Genomic DNA, 20619 nt, shown 5'->3' on the forward strand with positions numbered 1-20619 from the left:
CAAACTATTCTTTATCGGTACAAAAGTGCAGAAGATATGAAAAAGCAGGATACAACTGCGATATGTAGTGTTTGTGTAAACCATGCAAATACCTTGTGAATAAGATCCAGAATTTCTTGGTTGCTTTCTAAAATACAAAATTGAAATATGTGCCTCAACATGTCTTGCAGAATTGGAGTCAGCCATGTTGAAGAGCTCTGAAACAAGGACATCATGTGATCAAGCAGATTCCAATATGTATCATAATAAAACACTAATAACTAATTCTTACCTGGTCTTGGGTAGACAGAAGTGTGAATAAAGTTTCCAGTGCCGCTTTTCGCACAGAAGATATAGTATGATGCAGGAACGGCCACACACGTGGGACCAAAACTGTGAGTGATTGCTGAATACTATTACATGAAGGAAAGATATAGAGGCAGTGACGGGGGAAAAAAAAAGCCACACAGCTGAGTTAATTTTTCTTATCCTCAGTTAACATTTTACTGAACAGAATGCTTTTTTAAAAAACAGAAGTATTACTGCATATGCTTGGTGATTTTAAGTGAAGGATCAGCTTAAACATTTAAAATACTGTGAGTCAGTATCTTTTTTCAGGAAAATACTGTTTTTTCTTGCTGGTACAAAGAACTACTTGATTCAAGCATATATTTTTACTATGTTGTCTCCTAGATTATACTTTTGGGTTTGTTCAACTATTTATAAAAAGAGGTGTTTTGGGCTTGTTTTGAATGTATTATTAGACATTTATGAGTTTAGAAATAATTTAAAACAATTTGGATCTTTTGTGCATGAACTTGCACATCAGCTGATGCAAGTAGTACATGCTGAATTAAAGATCACATTAGTGACAAAGCTTCATTATAATTTTGCATCTGGGCAAAAACCAGCTTCAGCAGTGACAATCACATAGGATGAGGAAGATAAGATGTGTAAAACATCTACCTTAAGTGCAGGTGCTGTGAGTTAACCACGTGTATTATGAAAAATATTAACATACTGACATGCAATTCTTTTAGACAGAGTCCCAAACAGAAAGGAACTAGGTATTGTCTTCAACCAGTCACACAGAATTACTGGTTGTACTATTGATGTGAATTTTCAAGTTTGTAGCTTTCTGTAGAACTGTTCCAATAGTAAAGTTCTACAGGTACATGCATGTGTTTTGATGTTCATACTCTCTTGAGTTTGTCAATAAGGAACAGACAAACAAGTAGTTTGTGGGCAGGACCACCACATAAGTGGAACCAATACCCTTTACTAAAATACCCAAGATGAAAAAAGGAGAAAGTCACACGTAAACAATGTCTAGTACCTTTTAATTATTTTGCTGCCCTTTACTAGTGTAATGAAAATGGAAGCACTGTCCTAACCTTCACTTTAAGGAAAAGCAAGAGTAAAAATTGCAATACTAATTTAAAAGTTACCTGCATTTGCGGACCTGAGGGTAAGTCAAAAGGGAAGAAAGAAGGATCATGATACTGTTTGTGGAAGCTGTCAAGTCATCCAACTCCAGAAGTGCATCCCACAAGGTATTAAGAATAAAAGGCACCTACACAAATAAGGAAAGGTTATGGTAAAAAAAAAAAAAAAACAAACAAGTGCTGACTGTAAGTGTTATTTTCTTCACTCGGACCAAAAGGGAAATTTTCAGTCAGAACTGATGGAAAACAATTTGGTCACCTTCTGAGACTGAAGTTGGACCAGGCTTTCCACTACTGGTACTAAAGATGCTGCAGCAACAGCTCGGACATCATCATCCAGATCTTGGAGACCTTCGATTATTGCAGGCAACACTTTAGGCAATAGAGTGTTGATCATGTCCTGCCAGAAAGACCACAAGCATTTTTAAACTTAAAGGATATAACGCCCCAAACAACTAAGATGTACTCTGAGTGTGTGAATAAACCTGTTTGTTATATAAAACAGAAGCAAAAGGTCCAAGACTATAATCTAAATATTGTAAGTCACCATTCATGAAACAAAACCTAGGTTATAAACTTGAATGAACTGTAACTCAGCTCAGATTTGGGGTGGGGTTTTTTTGTGTAAACAAAGCTCAGTGTTTGCAGAAAAACACCGTGAATAGACTAAACTCTTGTAGCACTCAGCTCTGTTATCCTGGAACATGAAAGCATTATCAAAACCAGAGAACCATAGTGTCTATTTATCATGTTTTGTTCAAGTAACTTTTCAAGTTACAACAGTACAACTTTGCTATATACTTGCAGACTTCTGCAGCCTGGATATAAAAATGCAGGCACACATTTATAACCCACGTGAAGCTGCAACACAAGCAAGCTTGCTTTGTCATACCTATTAACGTTCGACCACATCCTCAATTTTGAGCAGAGCTTTTTGTTCCAAAGCTCTCTGCAGTTTGTCATGAGGGTTATTACCTGACGTACTGCCAAAGCATACTTTATTCCTAGGAGACCACCGTGTCTCACTTCCCACTGTTCCTGTGTAAGCAGCTTCAGGAGAACATCCACAGTTTTATGAACTCCAGTCTCGTTCATGTGTTTCAATACTACTCCCAAAGTCTGAGCACAAGTCTCACGTACTGGTGCTACCACCTAGGATAAAGTAAATGATAAACCAGATTATTTATATAATCTCATACATAAGTACGAAATTTGACTTAGAAAAAAACCAGTGAGTCAGATGACCAAAACTGCTATATAAACAAGGTGAAATTTATATATTGGCTGTTTTGTAATAAGCATCTGTGAACAGTTACAACAGGCACAAGCAGTAGAACTGTCCACAGCACAGCTGATCTGCTACAGTATCTCCTACAGAAGCCTGCTGATCTAACTGTTCAACTCAGCGACAACTTACTTCATCTGACACAAAGTCTCCAAATCTGTCTAATGCAAACACACAAAGGAGTCTAATAACCAAGTCTTCTAGCCACTCCTGATGCTGCTGAATCATCTGTAGAAAGAGAAAAATTAAACACCTTCACTATATTTATTCATAAAGGATTTCTGATATGCTTGCTTTAGCTAAAATTTATATAAAAGATATGACAACATACGTTTAAAATGACTGAATACAGCCATCTTGCACAGATAGTCAAGGTAAAATAGTCAGCACTGGCTTATTAGAAACATGACCCGGCTCAGGTCACCTGGCTTATTAGAAACATGACAGTGTATATTTTTAAAAAAAAAAAAAACAACAAACACATAGTACCTTCATCAAAAGGCTAGAGAGCACCTTGTAAGGTAGGCAGATAATTTTATCCCTACACAGTACATAAAGGTAAGGTCATTCAGATAACTTATACTGACTGATAGGAACATATCCTAGGCAAATCGATTAATGTGTGTTTGAAGGATACTTACAAATAAAAATAGCCTATGAAGCAGTACTTCTCTACTGTGGGAGACCCAGTTACAGGAATTTGCTTTTCAGCCAAGTCTCCTCCAGATTCAAAGCAGCAATTTAGACCAATTTAGCTTTTCTTGAAGTTCTGGCCTCTGCTAGAGACCCAATAGCTCTGCAATTCTGAATCTCAGAGAAGAAGCCCCATAAAAGCAACTGCTCTGGCACCATCTGTCATACCCGCTGTTTGCCTACTAAATTACCACATCCCTTGAAAACCATGATTTTTATGAACAACACTTCCATCGTATTATGGATATCATATTCCAATACATGTCAAAGATTTATAACCTGCATATAGCATGTACAGCAGCATTTGAAGCTAGCCTAGAGTACACACACTCTTCCTGTAAATAGTTAAGAAACTGTTTAAAGTATCTTTTCATTGCAGTGTGTGATGTTACTACCCTGCAATCTCCATGGAACAAATACTACTCCACGTGGAAGCAAGGAGAGATAGTAGCTTTTGCTTTCCCTATAGAAAATGTAGCTTGATTTACAATTGGTAAATGTATGTCCTCTTTCTTCAACAATCTCTAAACCACAAGCTCTCCCAGTGGCTTTTACAGCATGGAAGTTCGCATGAATCTGGATGAGATTCACTATTAGTAATCAAGTTATTACTGTCAGCATATTTTTTAAAAGTGTTTTCCTTTTAAATAGACTATTTAAGTACTTTTTCTCATAATAAAGCAAGCAGATTGATAGTCACCTTACTGTTTAAGTGAATAGAATTAGATGGTCTGAGACACTTCACTAGAGTTACATAATGAACTTGTAAATTTTGTTTCAGCATACCTTTACCATGACCTGAAAACAATATTTTCTAGTACAGAAGGTAGCATTTAGTAACTTTGTGCACAGCCTACATGTTAATAGCTGCTTATACAGTAGTGTTGGTTTTTGCACAGGCCTTTTAAAAAGAATGTAAACATTTAAGGGATGCATAAAGTGATTTCATCCAGGTTATTTTGAGCAGACAAATGTCATGGTTTATATACCCCAAATCACCCACCTCCTGCAAAGCTTAAGTATTATAAGAAGTCAGTTTTCTAAACTTCATTTAAGAAATATGTCAAGTCTACATGACTGGAAACTTACCTCTTCTAAAGAGCTGTCTCCCATTTTACCACCACTTTTACCATGAGCTTTAAGTATCTCCCTCAGTCCAGTACCTGCACCATGTCGAACCTAGAAAAGTGAAATAAAAAGTCAGCTTTTAAATATTTAGGAACAGAAGAACCACACTGGGTAACTGAAACAATACTTCTTTGTCCTTAATAGAGACATTTCAAGTGCTGCAGAGTTCAAGTGCTACAACTTGTGGGAAAGGGTAGTATTTTATTAGATCAAATCATATACTTAATCTGTCCAAAACAAACCTTTTTTTTTCCCTAAATATTTGTCAGCTTATGGACAGAAGCAATTAAGAATTGTTTCTATTTTCTAACACGGAAGATACTGTTATCATATTGTGTTATCATGTTTTACATCACTATGGTTTTCAGAGAAAGAGCAACTAGAAGATATAACTGTTTTTAGAAAGTTTATAAGCTAAAGAAAAGCAATATTCTTATATTTCTTAAGCACTTTCTATTTATCTTTATAGTATATATTTCCCTAAAACTCTGTATTTCTTAAACAGAGTTTGGATCCCCACTGAATATTCTGGGGTCTGCAAAATAAATTTACAAGAATTCCTTCATTTGCTATTCAGCATAGCTTACAAACGTACCTTGCTTGGCTAAATATTAAAAAAAATAAGGGAACAAGTGATATGGGAAAGCAAATTATAGCCACTTGTATGTTCCCACCAGACAGTTGAAAAGAGTAGTAAAAATTTCAGAAATTCTTACAGAAGACCAGAAGACCAGTATAAAGATGTGCTACACACCTGTTTCCCAGTATTTTTGATACCTAACTGAACTAGTAATTGGCTACTCCAGAAAAGTACACTCAATAGATATACAGAAAGTTGCAAAAGCAAAGCTTTGAACTGGGTTTTTATTGAGGCCTTTTCATCGGTTAGACCAGATCTTACTCCTCATTTTTTTGGTTTGTTTTGAGGGTACTTGATATGCTTGAGTAACATGTTTGTTGCTAGCAGAAAATTATTGTATTTCATTTCATGACAGTAACAACTAGAACTGAGTAGCTGGTAGGTCCTCCCTTAATCAGAATATCTTAGATGAAATGCAAACAAACACATCCCCACACATACAGCTCAGTGGCTGTTGGTAGAAGCTATAAGCAAGCCAATAAAAACAAGCCAGAGAGCCTAGTCTTAAAATCCTAATTGTTCCTAATACACCAATCATTTACTTGGTCCAAGATTACTTATGAGCTAGTTTTTACAAGTCAAAAGATGAAGACTTTACTAGTTAAATGCTCAGCTTCTGCAATCATGAAACAACAGCAAAACAGACAAGTGTATAAAGGAAATACCAGTAGCAGGATTCATCTCACACGACTTCAGCTGCTTATAGCCTATAAGGTAGACAAGCAGTCTGAACTAGTTATCCAGACTGCCTCTAGACAGTGCACGATAATGCCACAGGGCCGTTTTATAAACATGTATTTTGAGGTAGTTTAACCTGTTTTTCATCTAGAACATACCGTAATAATGATTCGGTATTGATCCACTTCCTTAATTAAGATGTGTGCACCCTGTATCAAACATACCAAGAAAGCTCTGAGAATGTTTGCATTCCAGAAGACGAGTGGACTTTGGCTTCAACTGCAAGCAGTCTGCTTTCAAATAAGGTGAGGCTTATTAGCTCACATGCCGTGATGTGCCACTTGAATTTTTCTGGGCCCAAAATAATTGTGCTGGCTGCATGTGATCTATCTCTGTGTTTCCAAGTTTGAGGTCAGTATGGGCAGAGCCAATTTGCTACCACTGAAACTGTGCTACAGACACACATAATTATGCTACAGTTGGTAGTAACATTTAATCTTTCAAAAGATCAACTTTTTGATTAAAAAACTAAAGTTACTTGACAACAGTTATTTCCATTGTCTGCTCAAGGAAGAGAGACCATCGTCAGCTACTTCATATTTTCGCTTGGAACTGATAAAGTTTGTGGAAAATAGTACGAGTGAGCAGAACAGATTTTGAACCTCGAAAATAAGTTGTCTAGGCAACCAAATATATAGTTTTTGTAGTTAGTATTTACTATAATTCTAAAAAAAAAAAAAAATAGAAGTTTTTTTACAAATGAAGAGAACAACTAATAATTTGCAGCCTACCCTCTGTTACCAAAGGAGTGATCCCACTCCCCTCTTCTGCTAGCTTAGCACTAGACAAACATGCCACTGTTATCAGCAACATATACAATACTCCTCAAACTCTTGATGAATTCAAGCCTGTTTTAATTGCTTAAGCTTTTTGACTATAGATTCACATGCTTTTATTTTGCTTGAATTTCAACACCTGAAGAATTCTCATTTATAATTACCACTTTCCATATCTTTCCCACTCTCCACTTGAGTATACGTTACATACCTGTTTTCATTTCCCATTTAAATTAGTCTTTAAAACCACTTATGTTCTCTAAAAGCAGATTGGTCTGTAATTTTTAAATTTTTAAAGCAGATTGGACGTAATTTTCGGTATCTAGCAAAACGCTCTTAAGTCCTATGCATACAATTTTTGTGCTTCTGTTGAAGCCATTTTTAAATCTAGTTACACCTTAGATACTACATGTCTTACCTCCCAAGAAGGATTAAAGAGATCATTGCACACCTCTTCACAAAAGCTTTCCAGAGGCCATTCATTTGCCTAAATTCATAAAAAAAATTTTAAGATATTAAAACAGAAAGGGATCTTATATTGTACGCCACTTAGATACGTGAAGATAACAAAGACCTCCAAAAGCTTAAGTGTTTTTCCTTGTTACTGGACAGAATTGAAAACAACCACCTTCTTCCACATTTCAGAAACTTTGCTGATTGGCACTGAATCTTTTAAAAAGCTTTTGAAGTTTGTTAGTATTGTAACCTCTTCTCTGTGGTAATTAATTTTGATGTTCTAGAACTCGGCCTCCCTTTAGGAACCATGCTAAGGCAGAAAATTGAGCAAAGTTCCTTATCCTCCCAGTGATTCTTTAAATTTATGAGCTTTGCCTTTAAAGAACATAATCCTAGAATCACAGAATTGTTTGTGTTGGAAGGGACCTTAGAGATCATCAAGTTCCAACCTCTGCCACAGGCAGGGACACCTCCCACCAGACCAGGTTGCTCAAAGCCCCATCCAGCCTGGCCTTGAACCCCTCCAGGGATGGGGCAGCCACAGCTTCTCTGGGCAACCTGGGCCAGGCTCTCACCACCCTCACAGGAAAGAATTTCTTCCTGAGATCTCATCTGAATCTCCCCTCTTTCAGTTTAAAACCGCTACCCCTCGTTCTACGGCTACACTCCCTCATAAAGAGTCCCTCCCCAGCTCTCCTGTAGGCCCCTAAGGCTGCTATGAGGTCTCCCCGGAGCCTTCTCTTCTCCAGGCTGAACAACCCCAGCTCTCTCATCCTGTCTTCATAGGGGAGATGCTCCAGCCCTCTGATCATCTTTGTGGCCCTCCTTTGGACCCGTTCCAACAGGTCCATGTCCTTCCTGTGCCGAGAACTCCAGAGCTGGACACAGTATCCCAGGTGGGGTCTCCGCAGTGCAGAGTAGAGGGGTAGAATCGCCTCCCACGACCTGCTGGCCACACTTCTTCTGATGCAGCCCAGGATGTGGTTGGCCTTCTGGGCTGCCAGTGCACACTGCCTGCTCACATTGAGCTTCTCATCCACCAACACCCATCCCCAAGTCCTTCTTGTCAGGGCTGCTCTCAAACTATTCTCTGCCCAACCTGTATTTGTGTTTGGGATTGCCCTGACCCAGGTGCACTTCGCCTGGTTGAACTTCATGAGGTTTGCACAAGCCCATCTCTCAAGCCTGTCCAGGTCACTCTGGATGGCAAGTTTCAGTTTGAAATTACACTACATAATCAAACTGGGTCAATTAATCCAGTAACAAACACCACCTTCTTCAAAACACATTCTGCATTTTTGATAACTAGAACCACATCCACTATTCCAAAATTTCCTACCAGGAAACTGACATGGCTGCGGAAAGGAAATTATGATACTGACATCAGTAAGTTCACACCACCACAAACACAAAGCATTTGAAAGGCTAGCAACCAGCAGCTAGTTACCATTAATCTCACATTAATTTTCCAATCATCATTTGCAAATATGAATTTAACTACTAAGCTATGTCTGTAAAAGTCTTATTTTTTGTAGAATACAGACTAATGGAGATAAAGTCTCTTCAAATAAACTTCTATGTACCTTTTGTGTTCTGGTATAGCACTTCTTACAATTTTTCATCTTTTAATTCTATTGAATCAAATGCAAGTTTTTCTAAGACTAAAGGCAACTGTCTAAATTTTCAACTGCTAAATTTAGAACTTAATTCTAAAATAAGCCTAATTAAAGTAAGGCAAAGATTAAATAAAGTGTACACGAACATTTAGATCAAATTATTTATGGCTCAGTGTAATCCTATCATCTAAGTGTTTAGCACAGTTTTAAGGTTTAATACCCGGTCTGATACCTGTAATCCACCTACTTGGGTTCATTTGGGTCACAAACTGCTACTAGTAGATTAAATTTGCTTTCTTCCTCAATGATATACACGGTTTGAAGCCCATTTTCTTCATTACATACAAATGTAAGCTGACAATAGCATTCTTTACTCCATTTCTCTTAATGCTAAAATGACTAGAGAATTTGAGCATAAAGGAGTTTTGGTTCACATTACTCTGTTAAAAAATTGAATGATCATTCCTACTAAAAGCAGAACAATACATCGTACCTCTTCTGGAGCAGTTTCTACCAAAGTTTTTGAGTCTGTGGCAGTCTGGTTGATGACAACATTTGCAACTTTTCTTCTCTTTTCTTCTGGTTCCCCATCAGTGCTATCATTGCTGAGAAGGAAGAGTACAAGTTTATGAACTGAAAGTATGCTTTAGGGGAAGTAATTACTTCTACAACTGAAGTCTTCAGATACAATAAAGTGTGGCAAGCATACAAAACAAAGAGGTCTAATACTGTAAAATAGGTAAGTTTACATGTAGAAAAATTCAGTGAGGAGACAGCAGAATACTGTCCCAAACTGTCTCAGTTGTTTCCAAGAAATAGAAATTCTTAAAGTCAAGAAAAAAGAATTTTGTTAACTGCTTGTTATAAACATACAAGGTACAATAATGTCACTATGAACTACACTGAGGAACACAGCACATATCAGAAATTTGTATCTTAAATTTTTATTATCATTTATCTTCTTAAATCCCCCATTTTCATGCACTATTCTCACGCTATATTTAATAACAGGGACAAACAGCAAATTTTAGCGGTAGCATCCCATTATTTCAAGATCGCTCCGAAGCTAGGTCCTTAAAGTTCAACTGCGAATAAGCACAGCACGCAAGCTTTTTACCATCAGCACAATTAGCACATAAAAGATTAAGATGCAAAGACTGTAGGAAGTTTTTCAACAGATAAATCAAATCACAATCCCAGTTTAACTGAAATAAAAGCGAACCAGTTCACTGTTATACCTCTTCTCATTAGCTTCCACTGCATCTCTGGATCTTTGCTTTGCAAAAAGCTTAGCCATTCTTTTGGCTTTATTCTTTTGCCTACTGCTCATACCAGCTCGAAATTCTGAGTCAATTAACTCAGCAGCCTGAAGAGTCTGAAAGAGAAGTCAGTCATTGTCAATTCTTCTTACAATGAAGGTCCTGAAAAATTCTCAAACCCACATTTCTTTCAACTTCCCCAACCCTTCATTTCAAACTCAGAGCAGCAGTTTGACATCAAATACTAACACGCAACTAGGAGGCATAAGAATTCAGGAAGCCAAAGCATAGCATATTAGATGTTGATCATCATACTTTAAGTATAGATATTATAATTGCAGAAGCATAAATAAAGCAAACCCACTCTATTATTCCTTGCAGTTAAACAGCCCGAGGTTTTACCTACAGGTTGTTTGTTTACTAGTGAAACTGAAGAAGGAGAATAGTCCAGATCTTCATCATTGAAGAGATCTTCAGTATTCACTCCAATTGCAGCACCCATATCTAAGCCAAGTTTCTTTTGTAACAGTTTCCTCTGTCGTGCTATCCTCTCTTTAGGATCAATTTCACCTTAAAAAAAAAGTTTTTAAAAAGAGAAGATGTGACAGATTTCCAGCCAGATGTTTTATGGAAGGTTTGCTCAATGGAACAACATAAGAAACCCAAAAGTTACAGAATTAAATTGTCCTTGGCTGATACATCAATAGAATCTTATAAACCAAATCACACTGATTCCTAGGAAGAACTGCTGAAGCTATACTAGTACTTAAAACTGTGATCAATTTTTAAGCACAAAGTAACGCCCCTGAAAATCATTAAATTACACTTGGTCTACATAAGAAACCCCAAATTTTCCCTGATTTTTTTGGAAAGTGCACTTTGAAAGTATTGAATTAACACACTAAATCCAGCAACTGATTCAAGAACTAGTGTTTTTTAATTTAGCACGTGCATCCTTGTGGGATCTGTTAATTTTGGCAGTTTGGGCTTTGGGGTGGTGTTTTTTTTTTTCTTCTTAAAAGGTTTCTTTTCCTGCTAATCTTTATCTTCTGTTGGGAAACAAAGACCTAAGAAACAACAACCACCAATAAAACCCCTCAAATGATATTCAAGCCAATATCCTGTATTAAGCTAGGTTGAATCTGAACCTGTTTTCTTCAGAAACATTCTTCCTTGTAAAATGCACTAGACACAGGTGTCTCCTTTCCTTCTGCCCAAACTAACTCCTGATGGCAAAACAGACTGAAGCATAAGCATGATTTTCCCAGGGTGCTGCAGTCTGTTAACAAGCCTATCCTCAACTTCCACATGTCAAGCAAGGCTCATTTAGGAAGTTAATAGAAGCTACCTCAATGTTGTGAAGCTTCAACACTAATTACTGAACACCTAGACTTTAGGAGCACCCACATTTACATAAAAAAATAGAAGATTGTAGTGCCTAAGGAAAATAAACCCTCCAAGTAAACCAAAACTTGTGGTTTGTATGGCTGTCAGACTTTACTCTCTCTTTTTACGTGTATGGTATGGAAACCAGTCAAGAGATTTGGGTTTTTTTGGTCAAATATCTGCACATAAACTTTTAAGTAGGTGACCAACACTGGCAGAATTTTGGTATATACACCAGGTTGAGTAGTAATTAGTAGTTAATTATATCTATACCAATAGGTTTGGTTTTTTAATTCCATTTAACTAACAAGCTGAGAAATAAAAACAACTTCCATCTCTAGAAAGTACGTTTACTTTCACAAGTTCACCTTAAGAAAAAGTGTCAAAGACTGCTAATTCTCAAGATTATTTAACTTGTTTTTACATTCATTCATGTTGGCTACTTACTTGAAAAGCAAAGCTGCTACAACATGGAGAAGAGTAGCTTTTGTACATTTCCCCACCAGTTAAAAAAGCAGCAACAAAAGAAAGTTAAATGAAAAATAGCTATTTTTTTGATTTTTTTTTTAATTTTTACTCATTCATAAAATCATTTATGTGCAATCATACAACACTGGCCTAAATATCAGAATTCTATGAACTGAAGTGTCCTATTCCATCTATTCGATTTCTGAACAGGTAGGATTTCATTAGAAGAGATGAAACTTGTACAACACTTTATTAACCTAGCATAGAAGATGGCAAGCAATAAAATAGCAGCCAGGCTTAACAGACAGGATACTGTTTAAGTGCCAGCAGCCATAGGCTCGGTTGCTTGCTGAGCTAGTGATCTTCTGTGTACACTGCACAGAACGCAACACACGCAGGGAACAAGTGAATCAGGGCTATGCCATCAGAGCAGATTCTTATCTATAGCATTATTTCATTTGGTGCAGAAACTGGAAGATGAACTGGAATTAGAGCAGGAAAGTACAGTGATAGCAAAAAAACAGCAACAGATTAAAATAATTCAATGTCATTACACTGATATAAACCAACTCTCAACTAAAAAGTTGCAGAAAGATATCAGACAAGTCACTTGAAACAAGACATCACACAGACACCGATATTTGACGTTTCCACTTCGACAGTTTTATCACAGTATTTTTCACACAATCTTTCTATACTTGAAACCTTCCAGCTTTTAAATAAGCCACATCCTACTACTATATTTAGGAACTCTGTTTTAATGAAGAAAAAGTGGTGATAGCTCCCGCACCTGTTAAAAAGTCTATAAAAATTCTACAGGAGTCTGTAATATTGCTTTTTCTGCTTCCTCTTTCAGGTTTCCACTCTCCTCTTCCCCCTGTACACATACTAATTCTGATAAAAGAAAGAAAAACCAAACAATACACAACCCCTAAAAAAGTCATTTAACTTAACACAAAACAGTTTTGTTGGGGAATATTTTCTTTGGTTATTTCCTAGCATTCTGAGAAACCATGGATGACTAGACTCATAATATCGCCGTAACAAACTTTTTCAAATCGGTAAGTTTTCTCATCTGCAAGTAAAATATAAAGATATACCTGATTTATCATCTTGGACTTCAAATTCTGCACCAGCAGATCCAAGAAGAGATGCACCATGTTTTAACAACCGACATATATCAAATCTGTCAAAACGCAACCGATCTGTTGAAGGTGAATCTTCCATAGGACTTTCTGAGCCTGGTTCTAGATAGGACATTGAAAATAATATTAAGGAGAACGTGATGAAGTTTTTGTTCAAAATTCTGACACAAGATTAAGCAAGAGGAAGAAATAATGTCTCTCCTCCAAAGGAATCATCAGACATACAGCATTTTGATTCACAAAGTGTAAAGGCTCTGTTTCGCAAAGACTGAAAAAGCTCACTTAACACACTTAATTGAGTAGAAAATATTTTAAATGTTCTCCCCTTGATAAATTTAGCTTTTTAAAACCTGGACATAGAATCACAGAATCTTCATGGTTGCATGGGACCTTTGAGATCATCGAGTCCAACCACACAAAGAAAAAACACACACACACAAAAAACCCACAAAACACCACACAGCACACCCACCCACAAACAGACACAAACCAACAATCTCGGGCACTAGAGCATGCCCTGGAGAGCCACGTCTAAACGTTTCTTAAATATCTCCAGGGATGGCGACTCCACCACCTCCCTGGGCAGGCTGTTCCAGTGCCTGACCGCTCTCTCGGTAAAGCAGTGCTTCCTAATATCTAATGTAAACCTCCCCTGCCGCAACTTCAGACCATTTCCTCTGGTCCTGTCTTTATTCCCTTGGGAGAAGAGGCCAACGCCCAGCTCTCTACACCCTCCTTTCAGGGAGTTGTAGAGGGCAATGAGGTCTCCCCTCAGCCTCCTCTTCTCCAAACTAAACATGCCCAGTTCCCTCAGCCTCTCCTCGTATGACTTGTTCTCTAGACCCCCCACCAGCTTGGTGGCTCTCCTCTGGACACGGTCCAGCAGCTCAATGTCCTTCCTGTAGTGAGGGGCCCAGAACTGGACACAGCGCTCAAGGTGAGGCCTCACCGGTGCCGAGTACAGAGGCACCATCACTTCCCTACTCCTGCTGGCCCAGCTATTCCTGATACAGGCCGGGATGCCGTTGGCCTTCTTGGCCACCTGGGCACACGGCTGGCTCACGTTAAGCCGGCTGTCCACCAACACCCCCAGGTCCTTTTCTGCTGGGCAGCTTTCCAGCCACTCTTCCCCAAGCCTGTAGCATTGCCTGGGGTTGTTGTGACATTGACATACCACTAGGTCTTCTCTGTACACATATGGCCAACTTGCCATTTGAACTGCATATGGCTCACAAATAGTTTGAACAATTATCATGCCAATACTGTATCATACCACCAACAGCCAAGCATCCTTGGTATGGAAGCTGGACAGTAGTCTTTACAGGCATGGAAGAAAGTCAGCCACCAAGAGCTGCGGAAGACTGCAGGTACAGTGTGGTTCAATACTGCTACGGAAGAGATTTGTTCCTCACAAAGGTGTCTTATCATTTCCTAGCTATGAATTCGCTTCCAAAGTATTCCCTTCCCTCAACATTCAAACAATAGTGTGTTTTGTGGCTCCTAGTCACATGCTGCTTAGTATCCAAAAAGACTGGATATTCCTACATAATCCAGCACGCTTACATCCTGAATTACAACCAGCAGTATAAATACAATTGTTGCCTACAGGAAATACAACGTTTAGTTTGGTCTGTTACATCCCACACTCACACTTATTTATGACAGTTTGTGCATTTACAGTAGAATGAGTCTAGAGTGCACAGAACACTGTACAATATAAACACCACCTACATTTCTTCAGACCTGAAGTTAACATTTCGTTAGACATTTGCATAAAGATAAATGATTTATAGCAAGCCTGAGAACCTAAACACAACCAGGCCACTGTAAAACCTGCATATTTGACTACTACATCAAACAGTTTAACTGAAATAAAAGAAACGAATGTCTGCATAGGCAGTTAGCCCTATCAAATGGTACCTTCTTCTCAAACACAAATAATTACCTTTTCCATTTCATATCTGATAGATATGCAAGAATTGGACAATCACAGAATATTTTTGGTTGGATGGGACCTTTGAGATCAAGTCCAACCAACAAAAAAAAAAAAAAACACACCCAAAAAATCCCAGAACACCAACACCAACACCAAAACCAAAACAAACTCCCACAACCTGAACTGAACACAGTACTCGAGGTGAGGCCTCACCAGCGCCGAGTACAGAGGCAATGCATTCGAAAGAATCTGCTGTACTCAAAGACTGAGAGGTTGCCCAATTTCCAAGTACAAAAGGAGTGCTGTAAATAATTCTTGGAACTAGGCTAGTGAAATTAACTTCTATCTTTGGTAAGACAGTAGAATCTATAAATAAAGTTATAAAGTATATGAATACATCTGATTTACCAGGAAACTCAGGATGCCTCCTGAAACAAACCAACCCTCTCATTAACTTCATTATCAATGTCCTTGAAAAGCTTTAACAAGTGGATAGAGGGGGTGCAATGGACATATAAAAGCTTTTGGCAAGGTTTCATATTAAAAAAAGAAACCACAAAGGAACTAAGTTACCACAGAATTGGGGAAAACATCCTTTCACACACTGAAAGGTGGTTAAAAAGGATAAAAGTTAGCTTTGGAGTCCTTCAGGGATCAGTGCTGGAACCAATTCTATTAGTCTTTAGCAATGGTAAGGAGATTTCACTACACACTCTTCTCCAAGCATGTAGATTACATGAAGCTCTTTTGGGTAACCAAAAGTCACAATGGCACTAAGGAATCCTAGGAGGAATCTCAGAGCAGACTAAATGGGCAAAGAGGCAGATAAGGTGCAAAATTAATAACCTAAATCATCCCTACGCAACACTGAATTCAGAACTGGCACTTAATAAAGATCTTGGAGGCACTTATAACAGTTCTGTCTTCATTGGACAGTGATAGGCAAAACAGCCAACTAAGTACTGGGTATCATCAAGAAGGACACTGAAAACATGACAAAGTGCATCATTTTGTCACCATGTATAAATATCAGTACTCTAGGGATGGAGATGCACAGAACCGCACACAGTGTCTCTCAAGGAGGACATGAGTAAGAAAGAGCACAGAGAAGGACAAATAAAGTTATCTAAAAGACAAAGCAGCTGGCTTGGGAGAAAAAGACTGAAGAGACTGCAACTCTTCAATGTGGAGCCAAGTTGTTGGAGGAGACCAAGTACAACAGCTTATAAAAATCATTAAGGCAAATGCAGAACTTGCTTGTCAAATCCTATAGCAACAGAACCTGGAGGATCTGAAATAAACAAATATGAGGTCACCACAAAACAGATATAAATTTTGTTGTTTTGGGTAGTGGCTTTGTTGGAGGGTTTTTTTTGTTTTGGGTTGTGTGTTTGTTTTCTGTTTGGGTTTTGGGGTGGGTTTTTTGTTTGGTTGGGTTTGGGGGGTTTTTTTGGGTTTTGTGTTTCGGTTTGGTTTTTTTTTTTTACTGTTACTGAATTTCTGGAACCTGTGCCACATACGGTTGTGAACATAGTGCCAAGAGGTTTAGACAAAATCACTGACAACAGATCCATAAGTTGACAATAAAAACAACTCTGACACCCCTAACATGAATTTCAGATGCAGAGTGAGTACAAACAGAATAGACTCCAGCAAGCTCCCTCAGAAGGTGCTTTTAGCAAGGGAACAGAGAAGAAAGAGTGTCTGCAAAAATAACATGACGAAGTTGATTGGTTAAAAGTTTGGCCATTTTCCCAGTTATTATTCTTTTTATTTATAAAAGCTTTATGAGGGCACAGAGCACAACCATGGGAATCTTAGAAGAAACAAAGGTCAGGCACATCACTGTAACTGAATATGAACATCTAAAGCCAGAAGTCTATGCTCATAAAAAACCAGAATGACATGGTTGCCTTGAAAAGTCTCATATCAAAGACAGTTTGCATCAGATAACCAATGAATTCCACATAATTCATTTAAGAAGCACCTTGTCTTGATCTTGGAGTTGGATTCCACTCGGGTACATTTTTCACTATTGCTTCAACAGCCTGGCCAGCTGCAATACGAGTATCCCAATTCGTACTTCTTAAATACACCAACACCTTTAGGGAGAGATTAATAAAATAAAGATTTGCTTAAAACATACTTTCAGAAAATCCATCATTTGTTATGCTCTATGTTTTAACATTTATTTTTGCTGCTATGGATTAAGACAACATTCAAACTACAAAAACAAAAGACAAGAAAACAAACCAAAGAAATGCAAGTAGCCTTCTCTATATTGCTCACTGCTTAGTAGAGCTCTTGCCACAGCCAGACATTCAGAATTTATAAGATATATTCAGTCCCATCAGTCAAACTCAATCTTGATTTCCTCCCAGTACTGAACAAGGCTTGAGACTTTTGGGTTTTGCTTTCTAAAAGGAAGTGTTCAAAAGAGATTAATAGTCCTTAAAACTCTGAAGTCATTTAACCCAAGAAGAGCAACAACATGGGTCACTTGAAGCAACATGTTCCTCTAAATCAATTTACAACTATGTCTCAATTCTGGAAAAACTACTTCTTTCTCTGAAAGTGGTTTGACATTCATGATTCCTTGGCCACTCTGTTGATACCACCAATTGTGGCGAGGGCACCTGTTCAATAAGAGCAGAATTGAGGTCACTCAGCCATCTCCAGCTGTCAGATACAGCCTATTTCTGGTGGTTTTACTAGACTAGGCCAGACTGAAGTCTCAAACTAATGGAAAACTCTTTCCATTTCCCAGCCCCTTTAAAGACATGCAGCCTCCTATGTTTTTAATGCTGTATCACACAAGTAACAATCTTTAAAGGCAGGAGCAGAAATTTTTATAAGGCAGCTTATCTTTATAGAAGGAAATATAAACTTACAGCAAACATTGAATATCAATACTGACTGCAAAGTGAAGCTTCACTTATGTAACCATTTCAGAGGCTGACAAAATAGCAGAAATAGTCTCCTAACAGAAGTAGTCTCCTAATTTTCTTCAGTCTCCTTTTTTATGAGAACACAAGACTACTCCGCTTTTTCTTCTTCCCACAGAACCCACACCCCATTTAAACTAGTTTTATTCTCGCCATTAAAGTACGGGGAAAAAAAAAAAAAAGAGATGCTTACTTTAGATAAGAGATTATTCAGTTCATGAGGGTGCAGTTTCACTACTTCCCCAAGTTGCTGTGCAGCTGCTTTTCTTGTTACTGGTGTTGTACCGGTGTCCAGTAAAATAAAGAGACGATCAAGCCTAAACACGATTGACAAAACCCAAAAATGTTACACTATTCATAGTTCAGCTACCCATCTCTATTAATATTCCCCCATATCTTTCAGTTTATCTAATGCAAACAGAATAAATGTTTGCCTGGAGAGTATCAGTTGACTGGGTGACAAATGTACTTTTTCCTAGTATTAAGCATAGCTCTTAAAAGCACACTTAATTTGGTAAGCAAAAACAAAAGACAAATTGTTAAAAACATTAGTTTAAAAAAAAACTGCAGTTGCAAGAAAAAATTAAATTGTTCCCTTCTTTATTGTTCAAGATAAGAGCATTTTCAATCACAGAACAAATACTGTTAAGTTGTAAATGATCTTTAGCAAATTCTGTCTGATAAGAGAAAGCAAAGGGCTTCACTGCTCGTATTGTGCATTATCATTTCTTTTGAAGACATAGCCTGCGATCTATAATATCAAACTTTGCTTTTCCAGGATTTCACAATTTTCTACTTGTCACATATTTTTCCCCTAACTACCTGGAATATATTAGACCAAACCTGTTGTTGTATTTACAGCTTTGAAATAATCCGATACTTCTGGTCTTCCCATGAAATACAGGAATATAATCAGCAGATCTGTTTTCACAGTAACTCTGTATGTAATGAAAGAGACCTGATGATTTATTTTCAGAATAGTTAGCTTATTTCTTTTTTAGAGTTACTGAGTAAGAAAGTCATTACATAGCAACTACCTAATCAAATCAATGATGGAAGTAACAAGCTTTCATTATTCGCTCCACTGTAAGTGGGACAGTTAGAACTGTCTTTACAGGGTGCCTCATTTATCCATTAGTTCCTGGGCAGTATGAGGTTATTACTGACTGAATGCAAGTCTAGAATCTGTCCATATAGTACAATCAGAATTGTCCCGTCTAGCCTTAATCATAAAAAAACCTCCTCCAAATATTGCAACAATATAAAGTTGGAATTTACACAGCAGTAAAACTCACCTAGTTCAGCCTAACAAAATAAGGATACAGACACCCCTTCCTCATAAATCCTAGGTTTGAGCAAACACTGGACAAATGTTTTTGCCTGTTAGTCCATTGCCACTAATTACATTTCACCAAAATTGCCTTTAACATTAGTTCCAATCATTTAAAACACAAAATTCCCTCTTTCCACCATCACTGGATTTTGTATTTTCTTTGACACTTAAAACACAGTTATTCCTGAGAATATCTTATTAATGTGTCACAATGCATTAGAAAAAGAAGTGCTACAGAGCCAAGGTAGTAACATCACAGAAATAAAGTTCCAAAACCCAAATGTTGTAACAACTGGAGGTACTAGATTAAATAGTCATTAGATAAAAAAATAATTTCTAACTGAAAGTATTTCAAATAATTCCAGTATTTTAGACACACTTCTGGTATTTGCCAGCTTTGAAATAATTCTCTTCCTACTACTAAAATAGGTGAGTCCATTTCAATTTCTGTAGATAGAACTGCAGTTTCAATTGCTGTGATTTACTAGTTAGCGAATTGATTTAAAGTTGCACAAAAATGAAAACCCGAACATATCTAAACCAGAACTTTCGTGTCATTAGACAGTCAAGGAAAGCAAAAGCTTTATAGATCCAACTCTTCCAAATCACTGCTAGTCGACTAGTCAGGAGGAACATACCAGATACTTAGTTGTTTACCAGTATTTTTTCCCTAGTACATTTGACACTAATAACCCAACCTGATTTGCAGCACTCAGTATTATCCAATACAAAATATGCTAGCTTGCAGAGCAACCACAGCTTGCTCTAACTTGCTTGTTCTCTCATTCTTAAACTCACCCCTTTCATTCTTCGTCTCTCTATGAAACGTCAGCATTCCATACAGTTTGCCATTTAGCACCACCCACTCTTTTAACTATCAAAGTATCTTTTTTCATCTCTAAAGTCAAGCAGAACATGCAACTTAGACCACTTCCTCAGCTAGAACTCTTCATGTGTCAAAACAGTAGGAAACCACTGTGACAGCCTACCCTCAAAAAACCTCAACTTTTATTCCAATCTTAGTTACAACACTAACTATTCACTCCTAAAACCCACAACTTTTTGAAGCTATTACCTACAAAATACAGTTGTTTGTGTATTGTTGTTTTGCTTTTTTTTTTAACCTACAGTATGCCTGGTTTGTAGTTTGTAATTTTAAATTGTAATACGCTTAACTTACACACAAATGCAAAACAAACAAACAAACAAAAAATCTTTCTACTGTCTCACATCAGCATAGGAAGGTTTCAGTGTTCAACCCCGGGAAAATAAATGGAACAAGATTAGCAAACAGAGCTAACAATATCTGACTAACAGTACTCCTGGTCACACTAATCATTCTTCCTTTCCCTCCACCAGACTTCCCTGATGTACAATTCCCAAACAGGTAA

The 20619-nt window shown here is 37.6% G+C and overlaps 1 protein-coding gene across 1 annotated transcript in view; it reads right to left on the reverse strand.

Moving 5' to 3' along the window:
* BTAF1 (B-TFIID TATA-box binding protein associated factor 1) overlaps positions 1-20619 on the reverse strand; it is a 54648-nt gene that overhangs the window by 20833 nt on the left and 13196 nt on the right. The window contains exons 3-16 of the mRNA XM_074159021.1: positions 18089-18212; positions 16938-17052; positions 12970-13116; positions 10422-10585; positions 9995-10131; positions 9250-9361; positions 7103-7171; positions 4492-4581; positions 2842-2937; positions 2400-2576; positions 1684-1824; positions 1428-1552; positions 272-392; positions 93-197 (exon numbers count right to left, since the gene is read on the reverse strand). Of these exons, the coding sequence (XP_074015122.1) occupies positions 93-197; positions 272-392; positions 1428-1552; positions 1684-1824; positions 2400-2576; positions 2842-2937; positions 4492-4581; positions 7103-7171; positions 9250-9361; positions 9995-10131; positions 10422-10585; positions 12970-13116; positions 16938-17052; positions 18089-18212 (1723 nt within the window). The remainder of the gene's footprint in view (positions 1-92; positions 198-271; positions 393-1427; positions 1553-1683; positions 1825-2399; positions 2577-2841; positions 2938-4491; positions 4582-7102; positions 7172-9249; positions 9362-9994; positions 10132-10421; positions 10586-12969; positions 13117-16937; positions 17053-18088; positions 18213-20619) is intronic.

Source organism: Numenius arquata, chromosome 15, assembly GCF_964106895.1.
Source record: "Numenius arquata chromosome 15, bNumArq3.hap1.1, whole genome shotgun sequence".
NCBI lineage: Eukaryota > Metazoa > Chordata > Aves > Charadriiformes > Scolopacidae > Numenius > Numenius arquata.